The sequence below is a fragment of the Ammospiza caudacuta genome, chromosome 3 (genome assembly GCF_027887145.1).
Source record: "Ammospiza caudacuta isolate bAmmCau1 chromosome 3, bAmmCau1.pri, whole genome shotgun sequence".
In the NCBI taxonomy this organism is placed as follows: Eukaryota; Metazoa; Chordata; class Aves; order Passeriformes; family Passerellidae; genus Ammospiza; species Ammospiza caudacuta.
The window spans coordinates 114,836,655-114,860,551 of NC_080595.1; the positions used below are offsets into that span (position 1 = coordinate 114,836,655).

General features: G+C 48.2%; 2 protein-coding genes across 3 annotated transcripts in view; both read right to left on the minus strand.

Moving 5' to 3' along the window:
• Positions 1–357: 357 nt before the first annotated feature.
• NEIL2 (nei like DNA glycosylase 2) lies at positions 358–6,250 on the minus strand. The gene is made up of 5 exons (XM_058802646.1): positions 6,210–6,250; positions 3,900–4,088; positions 2,835–3,166; positions 1,794–1,990; positions 358–1,446 (listed from the first exon to the last, which is right to left on the minus strand). Exons 2-5 carry the CDS (start codon positions 4,035–4,037, stop codon positions 1,130–1,132), a joined length of 984 nt encoding a protein of 327 aa, XP_058658629.1. The 5' UTR covers positions 4,038–4,088; positions 6,210–6,250; the 3' UTR covers positions 358–1,129.
• Positions 6,251–7,696: 1,446 nt separating this feature from the next.
• The window catches only part of GATA4 (GATA binding protein 4), a 28,197-nt gene continuing 11,996 nt past the window's right edge, over positions 7,697–23,897 (minus strand). Inside the window, exons 2-6 of one of the 2 annotated variants that reach the window (XM_058801604.1) lie at positions 16,638–16,804; positions 13,792–13,917; positions 13,186–13,273; positions 12,778–12,923; positions 7,697–12,173 (exon numbers count right to left, since the gene is read on the minus strand). In XM_058801604.1, the coding sequence (XP_058657587.1) occupies positions 11,991–12,173; positions 12,778–12,923; positions 13,186–13,273; positions 13,792–13,917; positions 16,638–16,804 (710 nt within the window). In that variant the 3' untranslated portion in view covers positions 7,697–11,990. Of the gene's footprint in view, positions 12,174–12,777; positions 12,924–13,185; positions 13,274–13,791; positions 13,918–16,637; positions 16,808–23,897 lie in introns of both variants that reach the window. The other variant, XM_058801605.1, reaches the window with a different exon arrangement.

Genomic DNA, 23,897 nt, shown 5'->3' on the forward strand with positions numbered 1-23,897 from the left:
ACCCCATTAATTCGTTTATTCAGCAATCCCATAACCTGCAACCACTCTCTAAGGTGTTGCAGTTCCCAGGGGAGAGACTGTGCAAGCAGCCTTGCCTAGGAAGCAGCTGCCTACAGCAGAGGTGTTTACCTCCAGCATTCCCTGCTGATTTGCAATCTATCTTTAAATCCAGTTCCCATTAATGAGACCACTTACACAGCTAAGGAAAATCACTGGTACCATCCTCAACAGGCTGCTGTTAACCAATTTCAGGCAGCTGGAATTTCATGTACACCCCAGTTTTTAACCAAGAAACGGCCAGAAAGGACACACTTGAGATGAACATCACTGATTCTAATTCCAGCTTTTATTGTTTTGCTCAAGTCAGCAACTTATTATTAAAATAAACTCAAATCCAGGGAGAGAGGACAGCAGCAGTTCCCACCTGGTGTACAGAGACAGCTCTATTTCCAAACCTTTCTGCTTTCAGGTTTCCTTGGAGATCCTGAGTTTTATGCAACACTGCCACACGCTGTAATTTTTTTTTTTAATTTTTACAGCAAGATTTGGAATTGGCAGTTTGCCACAAAGCTGAAACCTGTAGGTGCAGAGATGAGCTCCACCAAGCACTGCTGATGTATATTTTGTACAAGCTGATGTGGAAGGAGGAGGGAGCTGTTCTGCCAGATTACGTGGGAGCAGCTCCTCATGTTTAACCACACCCAGTCACAGCCCAGCACACAGGTATTCAGCTCCAAACAGAGGCAGGATTATTTAATTCCTAATTAATCAAGCTGCTTAGGCAGAGGGATATCCTCTGTTTTGCTGACTCCTCCAGGGTCAAGGGACAGGGTCACCAGACCACAGCAATCCCCTGCTCTACCCTTTACACTTCCCATCCACTCCCACCTGAATGGGGTGACCAATGCACCTCAGACCTGGTCAAACTCTTTACACTATGACAAAAAAAAAAACATGGACAACCACTTTTTCCTTTCTGCAGCCACTCAGAGGACCTGGGACCTCCACTGAGCACTTAACTCTGCCAACTCCCTAAGGACCAAACTCAACAGCCTAAAAGAAACCATAGAGACCTTCTAGGACAACGAGGAGCATGGATCAGAGACCACCCAGCACCCTGCAGGACAGATCACCCAGTGACTGGGGAAGGGTCCCCATCCCCTGGCAGCAGCTCAGGCTGGCACTGAGGGCACCACCACGTCAGTCTCTTGAAGCCATCCGAGGGTCCAAAAGTTCCCTTCATCAGGGGATGTCCCAGGGGACACTGCTCCTTCTGGTACACCTGGGGGTGCAGCCCTTGGCCACGCAGTTTGTTGTGCAGCCACTCAGAGCTGAACTGAAGGGCGCAGTCCAGGAGATGCTCCAGATCTGAGAGAGCCAAGAGGGAGCCTGGTGTTAAAGGGTGGATCCTGGCCAGGTACAAGATCTCGTTCTTGATGATGTTCCCTGGGAGGGGTCAGAAACAAGGAGAGAGTAAGGATATTTCTAATCAAGGTAGTGCAGGCTGCTGGCTCTAACTTGTGATTTCTGCCTCAAGGAGCACAGCCAGCAACACCACTCCCTGTACCAGCAGTGGCATCCAAAAAGTAGACTTAGAGCTGAGATTCAACTGGAAGAGGTTCTCTTCCCTCTACTGTTGTTACAGACCTTGAAGATGACCACATGCCCTCAGCTGGATCAACCAGAAACTCTTAAACTAAAGAGAAAACCACCTAGACATGCACTTCTGCATCTGTGGACATCCCACCCACCTTCCTCCATTTCTCCTTCTGCCCCTATTCCCTGGAACTCACCCAGCCCTGAAAAATATCTTTGGTCTAGGAGGGTGTAGCAGATGGGATCGGGTGCACGGAGGGCACGCAGCGCCTGGCCTCGGTGGAATTCCACAGACAAGATGTCAGAAGCAGGATCAGCCCTGGGAGAGGAGCACCAGAGCATCCGGCAGTTGTAGAAAACAAGGAAGCCTCCGCTCTCAAAGTGCAGAACCAGCCTGGGAGAAGCAGAGAAGTTGGATTTTCTCATCAGAAACATCTCTGAACTACTTGTTATACTCTGCAGCTGGCCACTGTCTCAAGGCAAGGCGGCATGTTTAACAACTGCAGCCATGAAGCTTGGTGGTGAACCCACACAGCTGGTGGGAAGTTTTTCCTACTGCTGCCCTGTGACCCTGGTTGACAAAGCCTTCAGCAGTACAGTCCACAAATCAGAGAAATGGATGTTAAAAGTAGCACAAAAAATGTGTCTAAAAATACTTGTATAGAAATAAAGTCATCCTTCAAAAAAAATCACAGAATCATAGAATGTTTCGGGTTGGAAGAGAACTCAAAGATCATCTTGGGCCACCCTCTGCCATGGGCAGGGACACCTTCCCCCACCCCAGGTTGCTCCAAGCCTGGCCTTGGAAACTTCCAGAGCAGCCACAGCTTCTCTGGGATGCTGTTCCCCCTTGCTCTGTACAATTCCAGTGGGATACAGGACACAAACCACAGCCATGGTTTCAATTCACTGCTGCCCTTTACAGCATCACTCCAGCCTGTGATTCCAGGTGTATGAGATGTTTGTTATTTATCTAAGACGTTTTAAAAAACACCTAACTGGGAGAAACCGGCATTTTTAGGGCATGATTCAGCCTGGCATCCTAAAAATTCTCTCTTCAAGGTAAAAATCTTAGCAGAGCTGGTACTAAAATCCCCAGACAACTGCATCCTACAATTCCACTGTGGATTCTCTGGTTGAACACACCCCACATTCACTCATGCCTTAAAAATTATCAGAGAAAATCAAGGCTAAGAGCATTCCCACACAGATTTGCTTTGGGAGACTAGAGGAAATACCTGGGCACAGGATCCTTCCAGTCCCCCCTTTTGTTGGCTCTGCTTGCCCTCGAGAACTCGTTTGCGCGGACGCTGCCGAACATGCCAAAGTGGATGCGCAGCCAATTGCCCCGACCCTCTGCTGCCTCTGGGGCTTCAGATCTTGAGTTCTGGGCTTCCTGCAGCTCATCATCCTGGGAATGGGGATGTGGAACACCAGCCTGTCCCTGCTGTCCCTGAGCAGGACAGTGTGCCCCACAAGCAGCCTCTCTTTGCAGCGCTGTCTCTTCTGCAGTTGGCCCAACGGGACCTTCAGCTGCCACAAATGCCAGGTACAAGTTCTTCCCATGAACCTGAGAAAAGAGCTGGGATGTGCTGATGATCCATAAAGGATCATAACATCCTAGAAAGACTGGGTTCAAATGGACCTTAAAGCTCATCTCATTCTAAGCCCCCACCCATGGGCAAGGACAACCTCCACTAGACCAGGTTGCTCAGCCCTCATCCAACCTGATTTTGAACACTTCCAGGCATAAAACCTCTGGCTGTTTCCATACAAGTGACTTATTTTCTACAACCTCTATTAGAGGGCACATCAGCCCACTCAGAACATGGGATGCATCAGCATCCAAGCCATTCCCATCAGAGCCGGGGTCATCCTTGCAGATTCCTTTCTTTGCCTGCCTGAAGCACAAGGTGTTTAGATACCACTCAATTCTGAATCCCTCACAGGGATTCCCATCAGGGGTTTGAAATTGGTCATCATCACTTCTGATTCCTCTTCCCACTTTGTGCTGGGCACATTTTGTGTTTTAATTTTGCTCCACACCTTTAATCAGAGGTGAGGCTGCACCAGGGTTTGGCCAGTCAGGTCCAAATCATCATCTGGAGGTGTGAGGCCAGTGAAGCCCCAGCAGGACTGACCCAGTGTGACTTCTGACAAGTACCCACAGCACAGACATCTCAACTTAGCCAGGTGAAACCCTCAGGGAAACATTCACAGGTTCTGCACCTTCTGTCACCCAGGTGTGGGGCAATGGTGATTTCTGCCCTCAGACTTGTCATGGATCTGTAAATTCAACTCACCTGGGAGTCCTGGAGCCTCAGGGCATTCAGATCATTGACACTGAGCTTCCTGCTGCTTCCCCCCACCCTGGCCACCACTTGTCCCACAAAAGGGGAGGTCAGCAGCTGGAACTTCCTCACTGAAGGGCCCTCTGGCATCTCCAGCAGCTGCAGGGGGATTAGCAGGTCCTTGTCACACTCTGCCCTAGACTTGAAGGGAAGCTGCAAGTCAGAAATACACAAAACATTCTCCTAATTTTCCTCCTTAAGTTCCTGTGGTAAAATCTATGAAGATAAATGGGACCAAGGAGGAGGATGAGTTCTCATCCTAGTGGATATATATAATTTAATCTAACACAGCCCTGAATAACATACTCCAATGGCAGATTTCATGCTGCAAGTAGGAATTTGGCCTGGGGAATCTCCCAAAGTCCCTTTTTTCCTGGGGCAGTGGGAGGTTTCCCTGCCCACATCACTGGGAATGGAAGTAGACAATCTTTAAGTTCCCTTCAACCCATTCCATTCTGTAATTTTGTGATTAGTGACCCGGAACCAGCACAGGCCAGTGACCCATCTTTTTCCCCATACACCACGGGGAGTGCTGCTCCCATGGAAAGATCAGCCCTGGAATTAGAACATCCCCACCCCTGGCTTTACCCACTGCTTGCCCCACTGACTGCAATGGCATGGAACCAGTTGGGGAGCATTCCTGCACTCTGCTAAAAGCATTGGGAGCAGAAAGCTCTGAATGAGGGGGAGATGAGGCAGCACCATCCTGCAGCTCCTTCCAGGAAGTCACACCAATACACGAGGAGTTATTTCTGGCATGAAGCCCCAGTTCCTTGCAGCTCTTCTGAGGACTCCTGCTGGCTGTGGGTGTGCAAGAAAAGCTCAGCTTGGCTTTCATCCCACAGTGCCAGTTCTCCCTGCAGACTAATCCCAGAGACCAGCACTGATCAGAAGCTCAGATTCAAGCTCCACAGCACTCAGTGCAGGGCTCTGAGGCACCTGGCACAGCTCTGAGACCGCTTGATGAGAAACTTAACAGCAATCCTGGGGCCCCCCACCAGAAGAGCCATTCCCACTTCATGCCAGCCATTCCTGTGCTGCAGCACAAACCAAATCCCTTTTGGAAGGCCTCAAGAGGAAAACATGTTAGGGAACATTAATTTAATGTCTTAGATCCAGGTACAGATATTACATCAAAACTAGATTTAGCAAGGGTAAAAGACAGAGCTTTAGTCCTCTGCCTTCAAGGGCATGTGATGATTATTCACAGGCCTGCTCCAGCTTTATTGAAAAAATCTGCATATTATGTTGATCAAGAGACAGCTAAAAAGATGCTGCTGCTGCCAAAGGCACCAGCAGCAGTTTGGATCCCTGGAAACAGCTGGGCACAAGGAGTCTGCCCTGGCTGTCCAGGCACTGGCTTCACAGATTGAGTGCCAGGACAGCCCTGTGAACCCCGAGCTCACATCCCAGGGACGTTCATCACCTGCAGAGCTCTGCCTGCTGCTAAGTCAGCTCTCCACAGCTCCTTGGAAGTGCTGGGAGCTCTCTAAGGTGTTAATGCTCACACTGCCCCAGCAAAGGAATACTCCTCCTCAAAAGGAAAAACTGCCCTGCTCCCCACCACATCAGAAACACCAGCATCTGCCATCCTTATCCCTTGTACCGGATTCCCTTATCTCCATGTACCTCCTTATTTCACATTTTTACTCTAGATCCATTTCAGTCTCATCCACAGCACTCCCCCCTCCAAGGAGGAAGAGGAGGAAAACCATCCCCAGCCCTCTGCAGGGCATGACACCCATCTCACCATGAGCATGGTTCCCTTGCAGCTCTGGGGCAGGCAGCCAGGCCTCCAGGACAAACCCTCCCCCTGTATGGGCTCATTCCCAGTCCTTGTGCCCAGACAAAGGCCCAGCACCCCCAGCAGAACAGAGCAAGGACAAGCTCAGGCAGCTCACCCCAGCTCTGCCTGCAGCCAGGGATTGCAGGAAGGCTCCCTGTGACCTTACAGCCCCGGGCAAGGCTCCTGCAGGGACTTCAAGGCGCAGCTCTGACCCTCCACATGCAGTCAGGGGGGTGCAGAGCTCTCTATCTTCTCACACTGAACCAAGCATCATTTTGCCGACACCATCAGAAAACAGGCATTGATTTCCCATCCCATTCTCACCCACACTACCCCAGGGCAGTGAAGGCGCTCCCTGCTTTTCCCCCAAGCCCCACATTCCTGCATCCAGCTCTCTTCCACTGCTCTCCCCATGCCCACCGTGTGCATCCATTTGGGGAGCAGGCTGGGCAGCCTTCCCCCCCCTACTTCATTACCTCTCCTTTACTCCTCACAGCCCTTCCTCTATCTCTACCCACCCTCAACAGGAGTGGGCACAGCCAAAGCCCTTCCACCCACTTCTTTATAAGGGAGGAAGATCCTCCCTCCCCTCCCCAAAAAGCAGGGGAGCTCCCCAGTTGGCTGCTGGGGCAGCGATGGGCGGGTTCCAGGTGCTGATCTCACTCACCCCACCAGCTGTACCGGTTTGGAAACTGGTTGGATTGGGGAGGAAGCTGGGCAGTACCTGGCAGGGTGATTGGGTGCTCAGAGCAGGGCTGTGCCCCTGCACAGTGGGAGGTGGCTCAGCACATTTTAAAAACAAGTGATTGGCGTTTTTCACAGTGCAGCCCTGGTAGACAGCATGATTTCAGCTTCCGGCTGTTGTCTCTGAGTTCAGCTGGAAGCACTCAGGCTGAACAAGGCCTGCCGAGTAAAATTCAGTGAGAAGACCAAACATCGGAATCATGATGGTTTTTAAGTGTCCTCAAGGGTTTTTTCCCTCTCTGCTGTGTTCAGGGGCTTTTCCTCATTTATATTAAAATCATAGTCACAGACTGGTTTGGGTTGGAAGGGACCTTAGGGATCATGCAGTTCCACCTCTTTGCCATGGGCAGGGACACCTTCTACTAGACCAGGTTGCTCCAAGCCCTGCCCAGCCTGGCTTTGAGTTACTCCAGGCTGGGTCTGTCACCCCTGAGTTTTTCATCTTGTGTTGGCTGTCTCAAATCCTATGTATAGGATTGTAGGATTGTATAGCCTCTGTGTGGCTCAACACTGATTTTCCTGCAATGACTCATTGCTTGGGAATTTCCAGGCAATTAATTTACCAAAGATTTTTGTTCTTGTTAATAACCTAATATTTATTAAATAGGAATTTTTTATATAGGACAAGGAGTAATGGGTGCAAGTTGAAGGAAGGCAAATTTAGATTAGATATTAGGAAGAAATTATTAACTTTGAGAGTGGTCAGAAATTATTAACTTTGAGACACTGGAACAGGCTGCCAAAGGTGGTTGAGCTGCCCCATCCCTGGAAGTGTCAAAGGCCAGGTTCAATAAGGCCTTGAACAGACTGGTCTAGTGGAAGTTGTCCCTGCTCATGGCAGGGGGAGGGACTAGGTGAGCTTTAAGGTTCCTTCCAACATTTTCACATTTTATGATTTCAGTAAACATTTTCACCATGAGGGTGGTCAGACACTGAACAGGAACCCAGAGAGGTGGTGAGGTTTCCATCTTGGGGTATGTTCAAAACTTGACTGAACAGAGCTCTGATAAATCTGATCTCATCTGTTCTGATTTTAAATTCCTTGTAATTTTTTCATTGTGAGCTCTCTAGGACAGGACCCACTTCACCATTTCTTCTCCAGGTGCATTTCATGTTTTCAGTATTTCATCATTTACCCCCTGCCCTCTCCAAGAAGCCTATGAGGGTAGACAGAATCAAGAAGAAACCTTCTGGTTTTATTATCATTGTTTTATTTCCATTAGTTCTAAAGGTGTAGAAGTTACGTGGATTGGTAGCCATACTACTTCATAATAGATATTTTTTTACATCTTTAAATAATTACAGCTTGTTCAGTTGGTTGGTTTCCCTCTCCCCCTTACAAATAAGTGTTTGTTTCCATGAAACCTTCCCAGATGACCTGGGAAGCTTCAAACTTTATACATGGGGAGAAAAAAAAGGGCAAAACAAAACACCACCCCAGACATAGTCACAGCTTCAATGTTACATTGAGAGTTGTTGATTGGTTTTAAAGCTCCCTTGCAATATTCCTGAGCTCCTCCTGATTGCACCCTCTCCATCCAAGCCCATAAGATTGCAAGTGATCTGTGCATGTTGTCTGATCAATTGACAAAGAATAACTGAAGTGAATCAAGATAATGCACTTCCACAAAGAGCAAAGACATTTAGAAGTGGTTAAATGACCTTTCTTGGCTCCCTGTCCTGGTTCTCATGTGCCCATCTCACTTTGGTGGCCACTGGGCCATTGCCAAGGTCTAGTTTGACACACCCAAACCTTGTGCTATAAACCCTTCAGCATCAACATTTTCGTGATTAGGGGTGATCTCAAGTGGAGCAAATCCCACAAATGCAGTTTTAAATGTGCTGAGGTGTTTTGCAGGAGTGGGCCCTTCCCTCTTGCTCCTCAGAGAAGGGATAGTTCTCTGCCCTGTGTTTGTGTAGGACCTGGTGTGGATCTCATGAGGTTCTCCAGCAATGAAAGCAATAATAAAACCAATAATTACTTTGCTTTAATGGGTCTCTAATAATTGTATCTAATTCATTACCAAAGCAGGCTCTAACTGCCTCCCCCATCAGAGGCAGGGAAGCAGAGCTCAGGTGGAACCTGTAATTTTGTAATTAGCTCCTCTTGTTGGAGGGAGCTGAGTGAACTGACAGTGGCAGCACTTTAATCCTCCTGTCCTGTGAGTATCCCTTGGTCTGTCACCTCTGGAGTTTGTCATCCTGCATTGGCCATCCTTGCAAGACGTGGCTCTGAGTGATTCCTAGCCTTGGAAACCATGTTTAGCCTCCCACAATGACTCCTTACATGGGAATCCCCAAATGTGAATAATTAATTTGCCAGTGATTCTTGGGAAAACATTTCCAGCATGAGAGCAGTCAAACACTGGAACAGGAACCCAAAGAGGTGCTGGGATTTCCATCCTTGGGAATATTCAAAAGTTGCCTGAACAGGGCCTTGAGAGACCTGATCATGTCCCTTCTGAGTTAAATTATTCTGTAATTTGATCATCAGAAGTCCTGAAGAAGGGGACTCATCAGTTATGGTGTGTTTGTACCCCACCTGAAATGGTGATGCTCATCTGAGATCAGTCTCTCACCATCCTGATATCAGCACTGGCGTGAAAAAGACAAAATCTCCTGGGCCAACAGCAGCTTTACAACAGTTTTGGGTGATTGAAAAGAACCACAGAACCTGGTGTATCCAAACTTCTGCTTTTGGTGCAGAAAGGGGGACAAAAGAGCTAATTTCTACCCCTAAAGAGTTCTCCTCTACCCCTAAAGCTGTCCTCCAGAGCTTCACCTTTTGAAATCAGATCCCTTGTTCTGTTAGCAGGGACTTTTAAATGCTCCTCACTCTGTTTCAAAAATAGTTTTTCAGGCTTTGAGGAAGGCTAAAATCCAGTTAATAAATCTCTACTAAGGAGACATAAGGCAGATATGTTCTGAAGGGATTTTTTTTTTCCTTCTGGCATTATTAGCAGAGTTCTTTCTGGCATCTCTGAGTGGATTTTAAGGGAGGAGAAAAATTCCACCAGGGAATTTGGCTTTGAGGGAAGGAGGAGGAGCACAGCAATAGGGAAGGGAATGGAGAACCAGTGTGAGCCTCCAGATGGAAGGAGAAATGGGGCTGTGGTTGGTCTGGACTTTTAATCCTTATCAGGAGGCTCCACTCCCTCTTGGGGCTTTCCAGGGTAGTTCTGGATCTCTCAAAAGTTGGCATGAGCCACGTGGCATTTTGTGGTGCAGATTGCTGTGTTATGGCCAGGAATTCACAGCCAGCTCCCAGGAGAGCTCCAATGCCATTTGCAAAGGGATTTACTTAGGGAGGAGTTTGGCTAAAGATCTTCCTGCCAATGGAGAAACACCTTGGTGTTTTCACCTCAAATTCTTTTTTTTTTCAAGGCTATTTTTGGCCTCTTCTCTACAGCCTAGCAGGTCTGAACAAAATCACAGAATTTAATTTCTTTGTATTCATGTTTCATGAATGTCTTTCCCTCATCTGTAATTAGCACTAATGAGGCTAAACATTGCATTAGCTCCACAAAACAATGGAAACTGGTGCAAACACCACCCAGCTGTTCCCATGGCACCATTGCCATGGTGCTTTTCCCTAGGGAATGTGGAGGCTCTGTCACACCTACAAAACCCTGCAAATCTGAGCTATGGAGAGAACGAGGAATGTGGAGACTCTCCAGTCATAACCAGTCCAGTTGAATCCTTCTCCTTAGAGAAGCTTTTACACCAAAGGGAGGAAAAGAGTGAGTTCAAGCAAAGACAACACAATGCCATTCTTTTGCTCCAAACCTGTCCGTGGCTCTCCTCTTCACCAAGTCACGTGCCTTAGTTTGTGTGGAAGAACTCTCCTTGTGGGAGTGTTAAACAGTGGGAGGCAGAGGGTGGCACATTTGGGAGGGTTGCACAATCCCCCTTGGAGATTTTTCACTTGGTAGTTCTGTACTTGAGTTCTGGATGCGGGGAGGAAAAGAGGGGAGGGCAAGAAGGGTAACAGAGCTTGGGAGCAGACAGAAACCAGAGTGAAGAATCTTGCAGGATGAGGTCTCCCAGGAACTCTGCATGGACAGGCAAAGCTGTCCTTCCTTGGAAATGTTGATGCAAACGTCATGGGAAGCGTCTGGTGAAGCACTTGGGCTGCCCAGGGGAGCTGTGGCGTCTGCCCTGCTGGAGTTTGAGTTTGTTAAACCAGAGGCAGAGCAGTCAGGGCTGGATTAGGCAGGATTGATCCCTTTGGGAAAAGGGAATGAGTCCTGCTCTTTGCATCTTTTCCAACTCTATTTGCCAGGATTCCCTGGTAGCTGAGAGCCTTATGGGCAAGCAAACAGTCAAGTCTTGTTTAATGGAGTTGTGCTTCTCTTGCAGGCAAGCAAGTCTGTGCACATGCTTGATAAGGAAAACAGCCCCTGCCACCTCCTGTAGGGGCTGAAGCCACTGCTTGTTGCAAAAAGTGAAATCCTAAAGGATTAGATGTGGGAAATGGTCACGAGCCAGCTGTTAGGGGGAAAGTGGGCACTCACAGTACAGCCAAAAATAAGTGAGAGTCAGATTTCATCAGTGGCATCCAAACCAACATAAAAATAGGCAAAAGAATTAAATTATCTGTCTGAAAAGCAGTGGCCCAGCAGCGTTAGAAGAGCATCTTTCTCTTGCTGTGCTCTTGAATCATCTCTAAACCTGGCTTGTCGCTATCCATCAGGGAAGAGCCCAGCCATTTCCTCCAGGATTTCATGACCAGCATGGGTCTCATCTACCTTCATCCAGAAGGTTCCTTCTTCCAAAATCCTCCTTTGACTTTGGACAGACCTACTCCAGGCCCAGCCAACAACCTTTTGGAAACACAGTCCCATGATTTAGTAGTGATAAATAGGAAAGGAGTTATTAAATACAGACATTCATGAGCTTTCCAGACCATCAAGAAAAATGAAGACAATGTGTGAGCTGAGGAGGAAGGGAGATGTCTCTTTTTTTCTCTGCCCTACATCATATCAAGTCCACTAAAGCCACTAAAGAATCTCTAGTGAAGTCTGTTCAGCAAAGTGTCCTGGAACTGGCTCCATTTGGTGGAAGATCACTGAATTTTGGGTCATGAGAAGACAATGGCATTTTCTTCTGTCGGGAAAAGAATGGGTGGTGGCAGAAGAAGTGTCTCTGTTCCACCACTGTCTGAGTCTTAAAATGCCAGATATTGTTAAATAAAACTCAAGAACTTTGTCCATCTCTGTGTTTCTGGCTGTTTCATAGTAAGTGGTGACAGTCAAATAGAGAGGCTCATTTAAAGTGGGGAAAAAAGGCTTCAAATCCTTGAGTTACTCTGAGATTTGAGTCTTCTCTGTTCATTTCATAAGAGCTCCCCTACACCTCAGATAAATTCTCTTTACCTCTTTGCTGCAACATCTCACAAGGGGAGAGAAGGCAGGAGAGCAGGGGAGGTGGAGACAACATGGACTTGATGATTACGTGGCATCTTCTTCATCTCTCAAGCAGATCAGCCTGGAGTTCATAGGGAAAGGGCCAGGTTATGCAGTTATGATGTCCCCGTGGTTCTCAGCCAGCACCAGGCTGTTCCAGGAGTCCTGTTTGGAGCTGGTTTGTGGAGACTGGCTCATGGCTGACTGGTAGGCCTGGGGGGAAAGCTTCAGAGCTGAGATTGCAGGGTGGATGGATGATCCATGTCCGGACATGGCAGAGACTGAGAATGCCTATGGAAAATAAAGAATGCTGGGAAAAAAAGCTTCAAACCTTAGAGGACCATGTAAATCCCTTTAGTGTGGGCTGGTGCTGTTGTAAAAAATGTGTCTGGATTTGCTGCAGGGCTGGAGATTGCACCCTTTGTGGGATACTTTGGGCAGGCTCTTTCCTCCTGTCTCCCTTTCTTTCTAGTTCTAGAAACACAGAAGGATTTGGGTTTAAAGAGACCTTAATGATCATCTCCTTCCCACCCCTGCCATGGGCAGGGACACCTTCCACCATCCCAGGTTGCTCCAAGCCCTGTCCAGCCTGGCCTTGGACACTTCCAGGGATTCAGGGGCAGCCACAGCTTCTCTGGATAACCTGTGCCAGGGCCTCACCACCTCACAAGGAAGAATTTCTTCCCAATATCCAATCTAAACCTCTCTCAGTTTGAAGCCATTCCCTTTAGTCCTATCACCCCATCCCCTGTAAATAGTCTCTCTCCATCTTTTCCTGCAGCCTCCCTTCAGGTGCTTAACTACCTAAGTAAAGTTATGAGGATGTTCTCCCCATGTCTATCACCCTATTTCCCTTTTTATTTTTTTTTCCACTGCTAACATCTCCCCTCAGTACCTGAGAAACAGGGCTGGGGTGCCCATAGTGAGATGAGAGCCCAGGTTCTGTTTTGATGGGGCGCATTTCCTCGGTGGTCGTGGTGCTGCTGCTGCTGCTGCTGGTGGAGCTGGTGGTTGGGGTAAGACTCTCGCTGCTGGATGGGCCTGGGGTAAAACCAGAGGGTAAAACAGGCTCTTTCCAAAGACCTTTCAGCACAGAGTTGTGCTCACTCACCCAGTAGTATGTGGTAAAAATAATTTTCTAAATAGTTGGAAGGATATTCAGGTATTTAGACATCCCCCATTGTTTTTTAAAAAATGGCCTGTTTTGTCATTGGATCTCTCTAATTTGAGGGCACTGTGGTTAGAAATACAAGTGCACACACAAATACACATAATAAAATAAATTTCTTCATTCGATACTTACCTGCTGGTGCCTTTGTTTTGTTAAGGTTCTTAGGCTTGCGTTTCCTCGTCTGAATTCCCTCTTTTCTCATGGCTAAAGGCCTTGGAACCTGTGAGTCCAAACAGAAAAGCACATTGGTTTCTGAATGTCCTTAAGGTCATCTAAGAGAACATGATTTCAGTTCTAACTTGTGGTCCAGCTGGTTTAATTGAAAGCAACAACAAAAAGGAGCCCAAATTCCCTGGTCAAGGGAGATTCAAGATGTGCATCCAAATGGGAATAAGAAAATCACACCATGGTATTGTGTGTTTTAGGGCCAGAAGGGAACTACAGCTCATGTGTTTGTGCTTCAGACTTGGTTTTTTTACTGAAGTACCTGAATTTATGTGGGAAGAATCTGGGCCTTGTTTTATTAGGTTTTAAGACTTATTTGCAAATGGAACCTAATTAGTAAGTGAGAAATACCCAGCATGTACCCCCCACTGCAGGTATAAACACAACATAACCTTGAGGGATACTAAACCCAAAAGGACAGCAGGAAAAGCAGCTCCAGGAGAGCACAGAGCTATGTAAAGAACCCAGCCCCCAGCCTGGTGTCATGAGCACCCTCCCACAGCCAGGATTTACCCCGTGGAGCTTCATGTAGAGCCCGCAGGCATTGCAGACGGGCTCCCCTTCGGCATTCCTGCGCCAGAGCGTGGTGGTCGTCGTGTGGCAGTTGGCACAGGAGAGCCCAACACGGCGGGATGCTGACTGTGGGGACAACAGAGCCAGGAAACAGTGAGCCCTGCAATGCCCTCACCAGCTGCACCCCACATCCCAACCAGCTCGCTCCACCACACCTCAGGGTTCCCTCTCCTCTTGCCTCTTGTATTTTTCTGGCTTTTTATCTTTTTGCCCCTTTACAATTGTCCAACTGTATCTTTCTGCCCCTCTTTCCTTTCCACTGACTCCAGGAGGTCTCAGCTCTCCTGGGCCATCTCAGGTGGCACCAGAGACATGAAATAGAATCATTGAAAAGACCTCTAAGACCATCCAGTCCAACCTGTGACTGATCACCACCCTGTCACCCTGCCCAGAGCACTGAGTGCCAATTCCAGTTGTTCCTTGGACACCTCAAGGAATGGCAACTCCAGCACCTCCCTGGGGAGCCCCAGCCAATGCCTGACCACTGTTTCAGTGAGGAAATTCTTCTGGATGTCCACAGTAAACCTCTCCTGGCACAGCCTGAGGTTCTGTCCTCTCATCCTGTCCCTGTTCCTGGCAGCAGAGCCCAGCTCCCACCTGGCTGCCCCCTCCTGTCAGGGAGTTGTGGAGGGCCAGAAGGTCCCCCCTGAGCCTCCTTTCTCCAGAATCCCACATCACCTGAACAGAGCCCCAGATCTCCAGCAGCTCCAGTGGCAGCTTAGAGACCCTGTGCACATGCACCCACCTACCCTAAGGTGTCTGGATCTCAGACCATCCCGCCTTTTCCAGCTCCCAAGCCCTTACAGGCATCGTGGCTATCCCAAGAAAATGTGATCAATTCCATAAATGTTCTATATTCCTTGCTGGCTTTGTGCTATGTTGTTTGTAGAGCTCAAGGGGAAGATAAAAAAAGAGAAGCTTCCAGCAGTGTTTTCTTCCTCTTGATAAAGAGGGATAATTAATAGGAAGTCTCAGTAATGAATTAGGGAGCAGACCCAAAGTTCCTTTTCTGGGCGAACTGGTTTAGTCAGGCTCAGAAGGCAACAAGAGAAAGTAACAGGCTTGAATCCATATAAGATACAAAATTTGACCTGGGAAACAGTGGGAGGTGGAGGAAGGAAAAGCCACATCCTCCACACCTGCCTGATTTTTGCCATCATCCTTCAAAGCTCAGGCCTTAGAGGGCAGTAAATGAGAGAGGGAAGGTCCTGGGTGCCGGGTGAGATCCTGCCTGGATCGTTGGGACTCCGGAAAGGCGTTTCACAAGAGGGCGCTCGGTGCCCGTGGCTGCTGGCAGCGCTCAGCCTGCCCGCGTCACTTTGTCACTCTCGGGGGACGCCTGGGTTTGGGCACAGACAGGGTTACAAAGGGCGGTGTGGGGATGGAGCCTCGTGGAAAACAAGGAGTGTGGAAATCTGGCTTTCCGGTGGCTGCTTTTAGCTTGGATCCATGATCAGGGAATGTTAAGGAATCATAGAATGTTGTAGGATCATAGAATTTTAAGGGGATAGAAGGGATCTTAAAGCTCATCTAGCCCCACTCCCCTGCCATGGGCAGGGACACCTTCACTATACCAGGTTGCTCAAGGCCTTATCCAGCCTGGCTTTGAACACTCTCAGGGTTGGAGCATCCACAGCTTCCCTGGATAATCTATTTCAGAGTCTCACCACTCTCACAGAGAAAAATTCTTCCTAATACCAAACCTAAATTTCCCCTCTTTAAAGTTGTACCCATTGCTCCTTTCCTGTCACTCCAGTTCCTGATGAAGAGTCACAGATTCCCTGTAGGACCCTTCAGGTACTGGAGGGGGCTGTGAGGTCTCCACAAGACCTTCTCTTCTCCAGGCTGAACAGTCTCAAACTTCTCAGCCTGTTGTGATGGACTCATGTCACTGGGGATACAGAGACTTTCCCAAAACCCCTCACCAAAACATGCAGGGAGCAGCAGAGTATCAACTGAGCTCACAGAATCATAGAGTGGTTTGGGTTGGGAGGGACCTTAAAGATCAAGTTCCACCCCCTGCCATGGGCTGGGACACCTTCCACTATCCTAGGTTGCTCCAAGCGCCATCCAAGCTTGCCTTGGGCAATTCCAGGGATCCAGAGGCAGCCACAGCTTCTCTGGACAATCTGTGCCAGGGTCTCAGCACCCTTACAGGGAGGAATTTCTTCCTAATATCCCATTTAAGCCTGCTCTGTCAGTTTGAACCATTCCCTCTTGTCTTGTCATCCTTGTAAATAGTGTCTCTCCATCTTTCCTATATGCTTCCTTCAGGAAAGCTGCAATAAGGTCAACCCAAAGCTTTCTGTTTTTCAGGCTGAACAATCCTGTTCCTGTCCCCCAGGTTCCTTGTGCACACCCCACCCTGACCCCAGAGGCCTTGGGGTGCCCTGACCTGCCCTACAATGGGGGCTTCGCCTCATACAACAGATATGGGAGCAGAGTATCCAAAACAGAAATCCAGAAAAGTCACCATGAAGTGAGGGGCTCACCCAGCAGTGACCAGGGACCCCTGTGGATACTGTTCTGGAACTGGAAAGAGTTGCCATTCCTCCAAATATCCCAAAATCACCCTGTGTCCTACAGCCCCTTCCACCACCTGCCTGAGTGTCTGGAGAACTGCTCTGGGCAGTACCAGGGCTTGGAGTATCCCAAGCATAAGAAAATCTGGCTTGTTTTGAAAGTCTGGACCTCAGCTGGGCAGATGGGAGTCGAAACACCCTTGGCATCTCCAGCTGGCTGAGATTTCTTTGCCTCCTCGTCCCACAGGTGTGATCTGGACTTACCAGCCTCCTCTGGGGTTTGAACAGGGGCCGGTTGATGCCGTTCATCTTGTGGTAGAGCCCGCAGGCGTTGCAGAGGTAGTGCCCCGTGCCGTCCCTCCTCCACAGCGGCGTGGACATGGCCCCACAGTTGACACATTCTCGCCCCTCAGAATAATCATCAAAAAATTCTGCTGCCAGGATGGGAGAGAAGGGAAAAGACTTCATTAATTAGGTGGCTGTACCTGTAATTGCTGCTCTGCTTCTCAGTTTAGCCCAGAACAGATATTTCAAGAAATCACAAATGTTCAGATTTTATAGGTTGCAAGAAACAGATTTTATAGAAATCTTTTGCAAGAAACAGCTCTTTCTTTCCCAAGGAAGCCCCCCTGGGATTATTGGGAAGAGGGACTCCTTTCCTTGCCATGGATGTGCTAGGACACAGATACCAGGAGGCTCTGATATTATCAATTTTCGCTTCTGCTCTGATGCTATCCAATTTTCAAGATTGGCCATAGCCAGGGCAAGCAGATCGGGGCAGGTGATGAGCAACCCTGGTTACAATCAAGGCAGATTCCTGAGACCATGGATAAACACAAACCCCACAGAGCAGACCTGCCCAGAGCTCAGGTAGCTGCATCTCAGAAAACTATTCCATGTGCCCTGCTCCCCATGGGAATGCTCCTCACCCAGCCCCTCTGCTGGGGGGAATGGCTGCAGAGAGCCAAGGGGAGGTTCGTGTGCCTTCACCCCATTCTCTGCACAGAAAATATCTCCTGAGGTGCAGGAATCCACAACTTGAAGGAGTGGATGTAGATGTGAACCTTCATGTACAACTTGAAGGTTCCCTGCCCATGGAAGGGGGTTGGAAATGGATGATCTTTAAGGTGCCTTCCAACCCAAACTATTCCATGGTTCTGGGATTCAAACCCCAGCTTAGGCTAACAGCTAACAGGGATTGTTGGGAATTTATGTGTGTTAGAGGCTCAGCTTTTGATAGAACTCTGTATTGTGTTTGATGCTACACTTCAGGGCTTGCTGCATTCACCCACTGCATTCCTGGTACATCCTTCATTGGGGCTTGGCTGCAGCTGGGACTTGAGGGACAAATGGGCATGGAGTGATAGGAGAAGGGGGAATGCATTTAAACTGACAGAGGGCAGGGTTAGGTCAGATGTTTGGAAGAAATTCTTCCCTGTGAGGGTGGGGAGTCCCTGGTGCAGGTTTCACAGAGAAACTGTGGCTGTTCCATCCCTGGAAGTGTCCAACACCATGCTGGACAGGGCTTGGAGCAACCTGGGATGGTGGAAGGTGTCCCTGCCCACGGCAAGGGGTGTGGAATGAGATTAACTCCAAGGTCCCTTCCAACCCAAACCATTTTCTGAACTGCCCTGGGCTGGGCCAGTCCAGTCCCTCTGGCTGTGACAGGACCAGGAAGCTCAAAGGTCAGCACAACACAGATCAACTGCATCATCATCCTTTGGAAAGACACTGCTCCCTCCCCGTTCCGTACAAACCCTTCCAGAAACCAAGAATTTCACTGTATTTTTTGTCCACCTGCTTTTTACACAAAAATCTCAGCTTCCTGCTGGAAGACAATTGCTCCCCAAGGAGCAAACCAACAAAATTTGGCTTCTGGCTGAGTTGTGCCTCAGTCCCATGTGGATTCTCTGGTGTCTAGCAAGGGTTATGTTCAGACATGGCCTTATTTTCTCTTTTCCCCAGACTATTTTTGGAAAATCTGCAGGAAACGGCATAACTGTGAAGCAGCCAAAGGACAAAAAAAATTAATGAAGTGGCGCCAGTTAGCAGAGACAAATATTCACGTGAGCTTAATTCTCCCTAGGAAATCTGGCTAAAAATGGCAGGAGATTACACCATGTGCCCATGGGGAAATGGTAGAGAGCACTAATTTATTGCACCCAAGCAGCTCTGGTTCCAGAAAAGCAGGAATTCAGTATCTTCCCAGCAGTTTAGGAAAATCTCATTACCCTGGGGCAATTCTGGTGGTTTCAAGAAGATGGGAATCCCTCCAGGTGATTTTTGTCCACATGGATTCAGTGATACCATAACCCTCACTTTCACCCTTAAAATGACAATTGAGTCACAGCCAAAATCTAGATCAAATAAACTTCCTTTGAAAAGAGAAGGGATTGGAACAGCTGGTCAGGAAAGAACTCGTTTCCTTGAAAAATCTCAAGAAAGTAAAGCATTTCACTTTTTTTTTTTTTCATCTTAGAAGTTGTTGAGGTTTTTGATTATAATTTTCCAAAGAAAAAGCCAAAGTATTTTTGCAGTAAATTTTTCTGTAAAAAATGCATTCTTCTTCGAAAATAATTCAGTACAGAGTTGTGGACATAATCCAGGGAGAATTTAGCAGAGCAGAGGTAATCAAAAGGTAACAGTTAAAACTTGAGTGATTTGAGTTGTGCCTGTGACTAACTACAAAATACAGTCTTTCTTGGAAATTTTTACACCAGGAAACCAAAATATAAAAGTTTTTATTAAAAGACAAAGGAGAGAATTCCTAACAGTCCCTTGGAAATGTTAAGAATTGGACTAGTTCTTAATAAGAAGGTCCCTCAAAAAAATGTCAAGTATGGATTTATTTCTGCTTTTAGAAAAATGTAAGTCTCCTATCTGCTGGCAATAAATAATTTATTGCCAAAAGTTGAGTGTTATTTCCCAAGAAGGGGACACCCAACTCCAATGCCACATTATTTTCAGTGTTGTTTTCTCATCAACATCCAAAACACCAGTGCAAACCTGCCTTGAGATCTGCTCTCCTTTCCCATCTGCATTTGGCTGATATTCTTCCTATTTCTTTGGTTGGGTTTTGGGGGTTTTCCCCAGTTTCCTTGGGATTTGGGTCCAGAACATCTATCTCAAGGGACTTCCTTAGAATCACAGAATGATTTAGGTAGGAAGAGACTTTAAAGCCCATCTCATTCCAGCCTCCTGCCATGGGCAGGAACACTTTGAAATATCCCAGCTTGCTCCAAGCCCCATCCAAACTTTCATTGGTCGAAGTTTCCATAAGTCCCCTTCTGCTTCCGTGGCAATAACATTTGTGAGACTTTCCCCTCTCAGCTGCAGGCAAAGGTGATCCTTGTGAAGGTTCATAAACAGGAATCATTGGTGTTGGAATCGGGGAAGGGACAGACTTTGTTCCCAGGGGACACCGAGACTCCAGCAATGGGCGGCTCTCCCTAATCACAGCCCCTATCAGATGGGTGTGTCCCCTCAGGGCACCACCCAGTGCTGAGTCAGATGACACCCGCCAAGTGCAACCTCATTAAAAATATTCCTGCATCCTGGAGAGCTCCTTGACCTCGAGAGATATCACCTGGAGGAGAGATATCCTCACCTGCCTCAAAGAATGCTTTGGGATGGCACAGGAGGTGTCTTGAGCACTGCTGGAAGTTGATTTAGAGGTGATGATATGGGATTGGTGCGTGTCATTTATTGAACAAAGGGTGTTTGAGCCCTAAGGAAGTGGGAAACAAGGGACTCGATTTCTTTCTGGAAGAAATTATATTTTTATAATTGTTATTTTGTATATATACAATTATACATATATTCACAGCATCAGTGAACTCCAGGACGAAGTTGCCAAGGGGAGCTTTCTGAGCTGTCCTTCTGGCCACACGTCCCCCCTGCTCTGTAGAATCCTGAAGATCTACAAAATAATGAGAAAGGGTCACCTGAAGACCTGCAGCTTGTGCAGTTTCATGTGGGTGGGTGTTCAGGACCCAGGAAACCAAAATGTTCCCAGGGCTCAGAGCCCACAGGAGCTGGGATCTCCAATCAGGCTGAGCTAAATTGGGCATGGAGGTCACTGGGCTTCAAATGCACTAATTGTTTAATTTGTCACTGTTATTAATAATGGGGATTAAGGAGACTCCCCAGGAAAAAGCAGCAAAGTGTTTCCTTGGCTTCTGGCTCGGGGCTGGAGCTCTAAATCCTGGCATTATGAGATCCCCTGACACTTATTCCTTGTACTTTGCAGCCGGGAAAGGAAACGTTTATTCAGGCAGCAAATGGCCCGAGCGGCTCCCGGAGGGCCCTGAACAATGAGGGGGGAAGGAAAGGCTCCCCCAGTCACACTCAGGGCAATAATTTCCGTTCTGTGGCACAGGAGCCGCTGCCTGATAATGGAGATTTATGGGTCCATCCGGTGACCTCTGGAATGGCCTTTCTGCTGGAAAGATTTACTCCCCCTCCCAAAGCCAGGTACAGCCAGCACTGGGACAGGGTTGAGGGAAGGATTTGCTGATCAGGCTGAGAAGGAGCCTCATGTGTGCTGAGTGGCCTCATCTTCCTCTTTGAATGTTCAGCTTCCCCACGTGCCTTTGCCAAGCCCTTATCTTTTGTCTTGGGATCATTCAGTCCTTTTTATGGGCTGGGTCCCTGGTGTTGGCTAATCCTGATGGCCTTCTACTTAATTCTTCATAAAACCCTGCCTTTAGTCAATGAAGGAGCTTCTCACATGAAAGCAAATCATGAAATCTCACTGAATGACCAGTGGAGAGAATGGATTGTGTCCCATCCCTATCCTGGTCATCAACTTGCTGTGTAAATTGAGATTTTTTTCCCCTCACATCTACTGTTTATGAGCACTGCAAGGTCCCCAGGGCAGGAAATGTCATTTGTGTGTTGCATAACAGGCTGCTAATCTTGGGTGAGGCCTTGAGTATGTTCATGTCAGAAATACTTTCCACAATGGGATATCCAGTCCCCAGGGAGCCAGGAGTGACTCCTGAGTGGGACACAGGGGTCTGGTAGGGAAAAAAAGAATTCTTGGATGTGGCCCTTCTTGACACTTGGTCGTTGGGAGGGATCCTTCACATCCAGATCAGCCTGTATGGACAATGCTGAGGTCATCAAAAAAGCAAATTGGAGCTGGTCCTGCCAGCCCACACCTCCAACACCTCTGGCTCACCAGAAGTCTGCAGAATTTTGCCTTCCAAAACAGGAGAACCAGATATCCACGTGCAACTCAACCCAAGGCTTGAGCCTGGAGCGTGGCTTGAAGTGACCTCTTTCCTACCATCTCTGCAAACCCCAACTCTGCCAGCCTGGCACTACATCCATTCCTGAGTCCAGACCTTTGGGCTTTCTATAGGAACCCATCCCTGGAAGTGGTCCAGGCCAGGCTGGGTGGGGCTTGGAGCAACCTGGGACAGTGGAAGGTGTCCCTGCCCATGGCAGGGGGTGGGACTGGATGAGCTTTAATGTCCCTTCCAACCCAAACCATTCTGTGATTCTGTGATTAGATCTCTTTGCACAGGGGAGATCATCTTGAATGCATAAACCTGATGGATCAGGAACCTAAGGAATAATAACAGAAAAAGGAAGGGTTTTGAATCCTTCAGTTCAGAGCCAGCATCCAATTTATGAATTTCTCTTCCCAAATTATCCTGTGGAAAGGGACAAAGAGCCCTCCCTACCCTGGTTTGGATCAGACCCTCCTGCATGAGAAACAACGAGGTTGTCTTCTGCTTCCCTCCAACCCCTTCCTGCTTTCACCCTCTCTGGACGGAAAGAGACTTCCATTAATATAGCACTGGAGTTTTGTTTACAGCTGCAGAGATATTTGATATCAACAGTTCCCCCTGCAGAAGTGTCTCCTCAACCCAATGAAGCAACTCAGCAAAGGAGGAACTGTCCTTCAAACACAGCCAGGCCACTTAGAGGCTCTAAACACAGCCTGAGAGCAGTTTTCCCAGCAGAGAAGCAGTTTCCTAAAACAATTTGTTATGATAAGAGGTGAGAGCCACGATCCTGTGTATACACAAACCCCAAATGGACTCTCGGGGGCACTCGCAGCTGAGGCAAAGGACATGGACACCCTGGAATCCCACCCAGGACACCCTCACCTTCTGCTTCAAGGGACAGCCACAACAGCATGCCAGGAGATACAGGATTTACCATTCCCAGCCACTCTGTCCCAAATCCCAAAATTGTTCCCATTAAAAAGTGGCAGTTTGGGAATCCTTCCAGCCTTTTGGGGTCCTTTAAACCAGCTCTTTGCTGCAGCTAGAGGAGCTGAAAGTCACATCTTCTTTTTCTTTGGGATGGGTTGAGATGTTTCCATGAATTGCATGATTCCAGAAGTGGAAGTTTCAAGGGGAAAAACCCACCAAAAAGTTTCTGGTCAGATCACATCCCAGCTAAAATGGCTGGTTGGTCCAGGACTGGGGCGGAGAAGTAGAAAAAAAGAGAAGAAACAAAAGGGGAATGGCCAGGGAGTGACAGGGCAAATTTTAAATGCCCAAATTTATGCATGGGGGAGCTCTGTAGCCAAAGGAAAGCTGTCATTGAGCCTTTTCTTTGTCCATGGGGACGTCACCACCTTGGCACACAGGCTGGGATCAGAAAGTGAGGATGGAGCTGATGGTGCCAAGGGTGATGCTGTAAAAACAGGTTTTGCTCATTGGTTTTTCCCCTTCTGCTCTCTCTTCTCTTCCTGTTGTCTCTCAGACAGAATTTGGGGAAAATTCACCCAGGGCTTTAGAGATCTAAACACAGGGAGAGCAGGACAGTGCCTGTCTGAGCAGTGCCCATCTCTGGTCTGGGGGCTGTGGGAATGTGGCTCCCTGCTCTCCCCTCATCTGGGTTAACAGAAGGCATCACCCATGTGATTGAGGATCTGCAGGAAATGGGGAACCAGGTAAATTCCCCACACTTAGCCAGAAACATGCTTTCTAGCAAAAAGCATCATTGTGCAGCCTCACAGAAATGGCTTGGTGCCATCCCAGAAACTTTTAGGGTTTATCTGCCACATCTGTGGTGGAGAAAATGGTAACTGTGTACCCAGTTAGCTGCCTAGGCCAAACACTTTTCCCTCTGAAAACATAAAGACCCTACTTATTACTGAGGAAACATTCACCCTGCAGTCTGGCTTTCCAGAAGGCAAAGAAATCTGCTTTTTTCCCCGGCTTCGCGAAACACCACGGCGAGAGATTTCCCGTGCAACCCTTCCCAGGCCAAATGTTTCACGTCAAGGCAAAGGGAACATTGTGTCCCTCCCCTGCAGCACTCCCTGCTCTGCCTGCAGCAAGCCAAGGTCTGTGGCACACACCATTGCCAGCAGCCAGGAATACTCCTTTTCCTTCATGGATATGTTTTCTGCGCTTTGAAGGACGGTGGAGGTGGAAGCAGCCAAAGGACCAGCTGAGATCATGTGCAGGAGGGCCACGATGGGAGGGTTGGGCAAATTCTGGGCCTGGCTTGGAGCTGAGTCTTGGCTCTGCATTAGGATGCCCTTGAGCAAGGCTTTTC

Excerpts from the sequence above, each read along its gene's own strand:
- NEIL2 (XM_058802646.1), bottom strand. The coding sequence starts at position 4,037 with ATGCCAGAGGGCCCTTCAGTGAGGAAGTTCCAGCTGCTGACCTCCCCT. Across the intron at positions 3,167-3,899 it reads TGAGGCTCCAGGACTCCCAG|GTTCATGGGAAGAACTTGTA; the intron begins GTGAGTTGAATT and ends CTCTTTTCTCAG. Across the intron at positions 1,991-2,834 it reads TGGAAGGATCCTGTGCCCAG|GCTGGTTCTGCACTTTGAGA; the intron begins GTATTTCCTCTA and ends TGCTTCTCCCAG.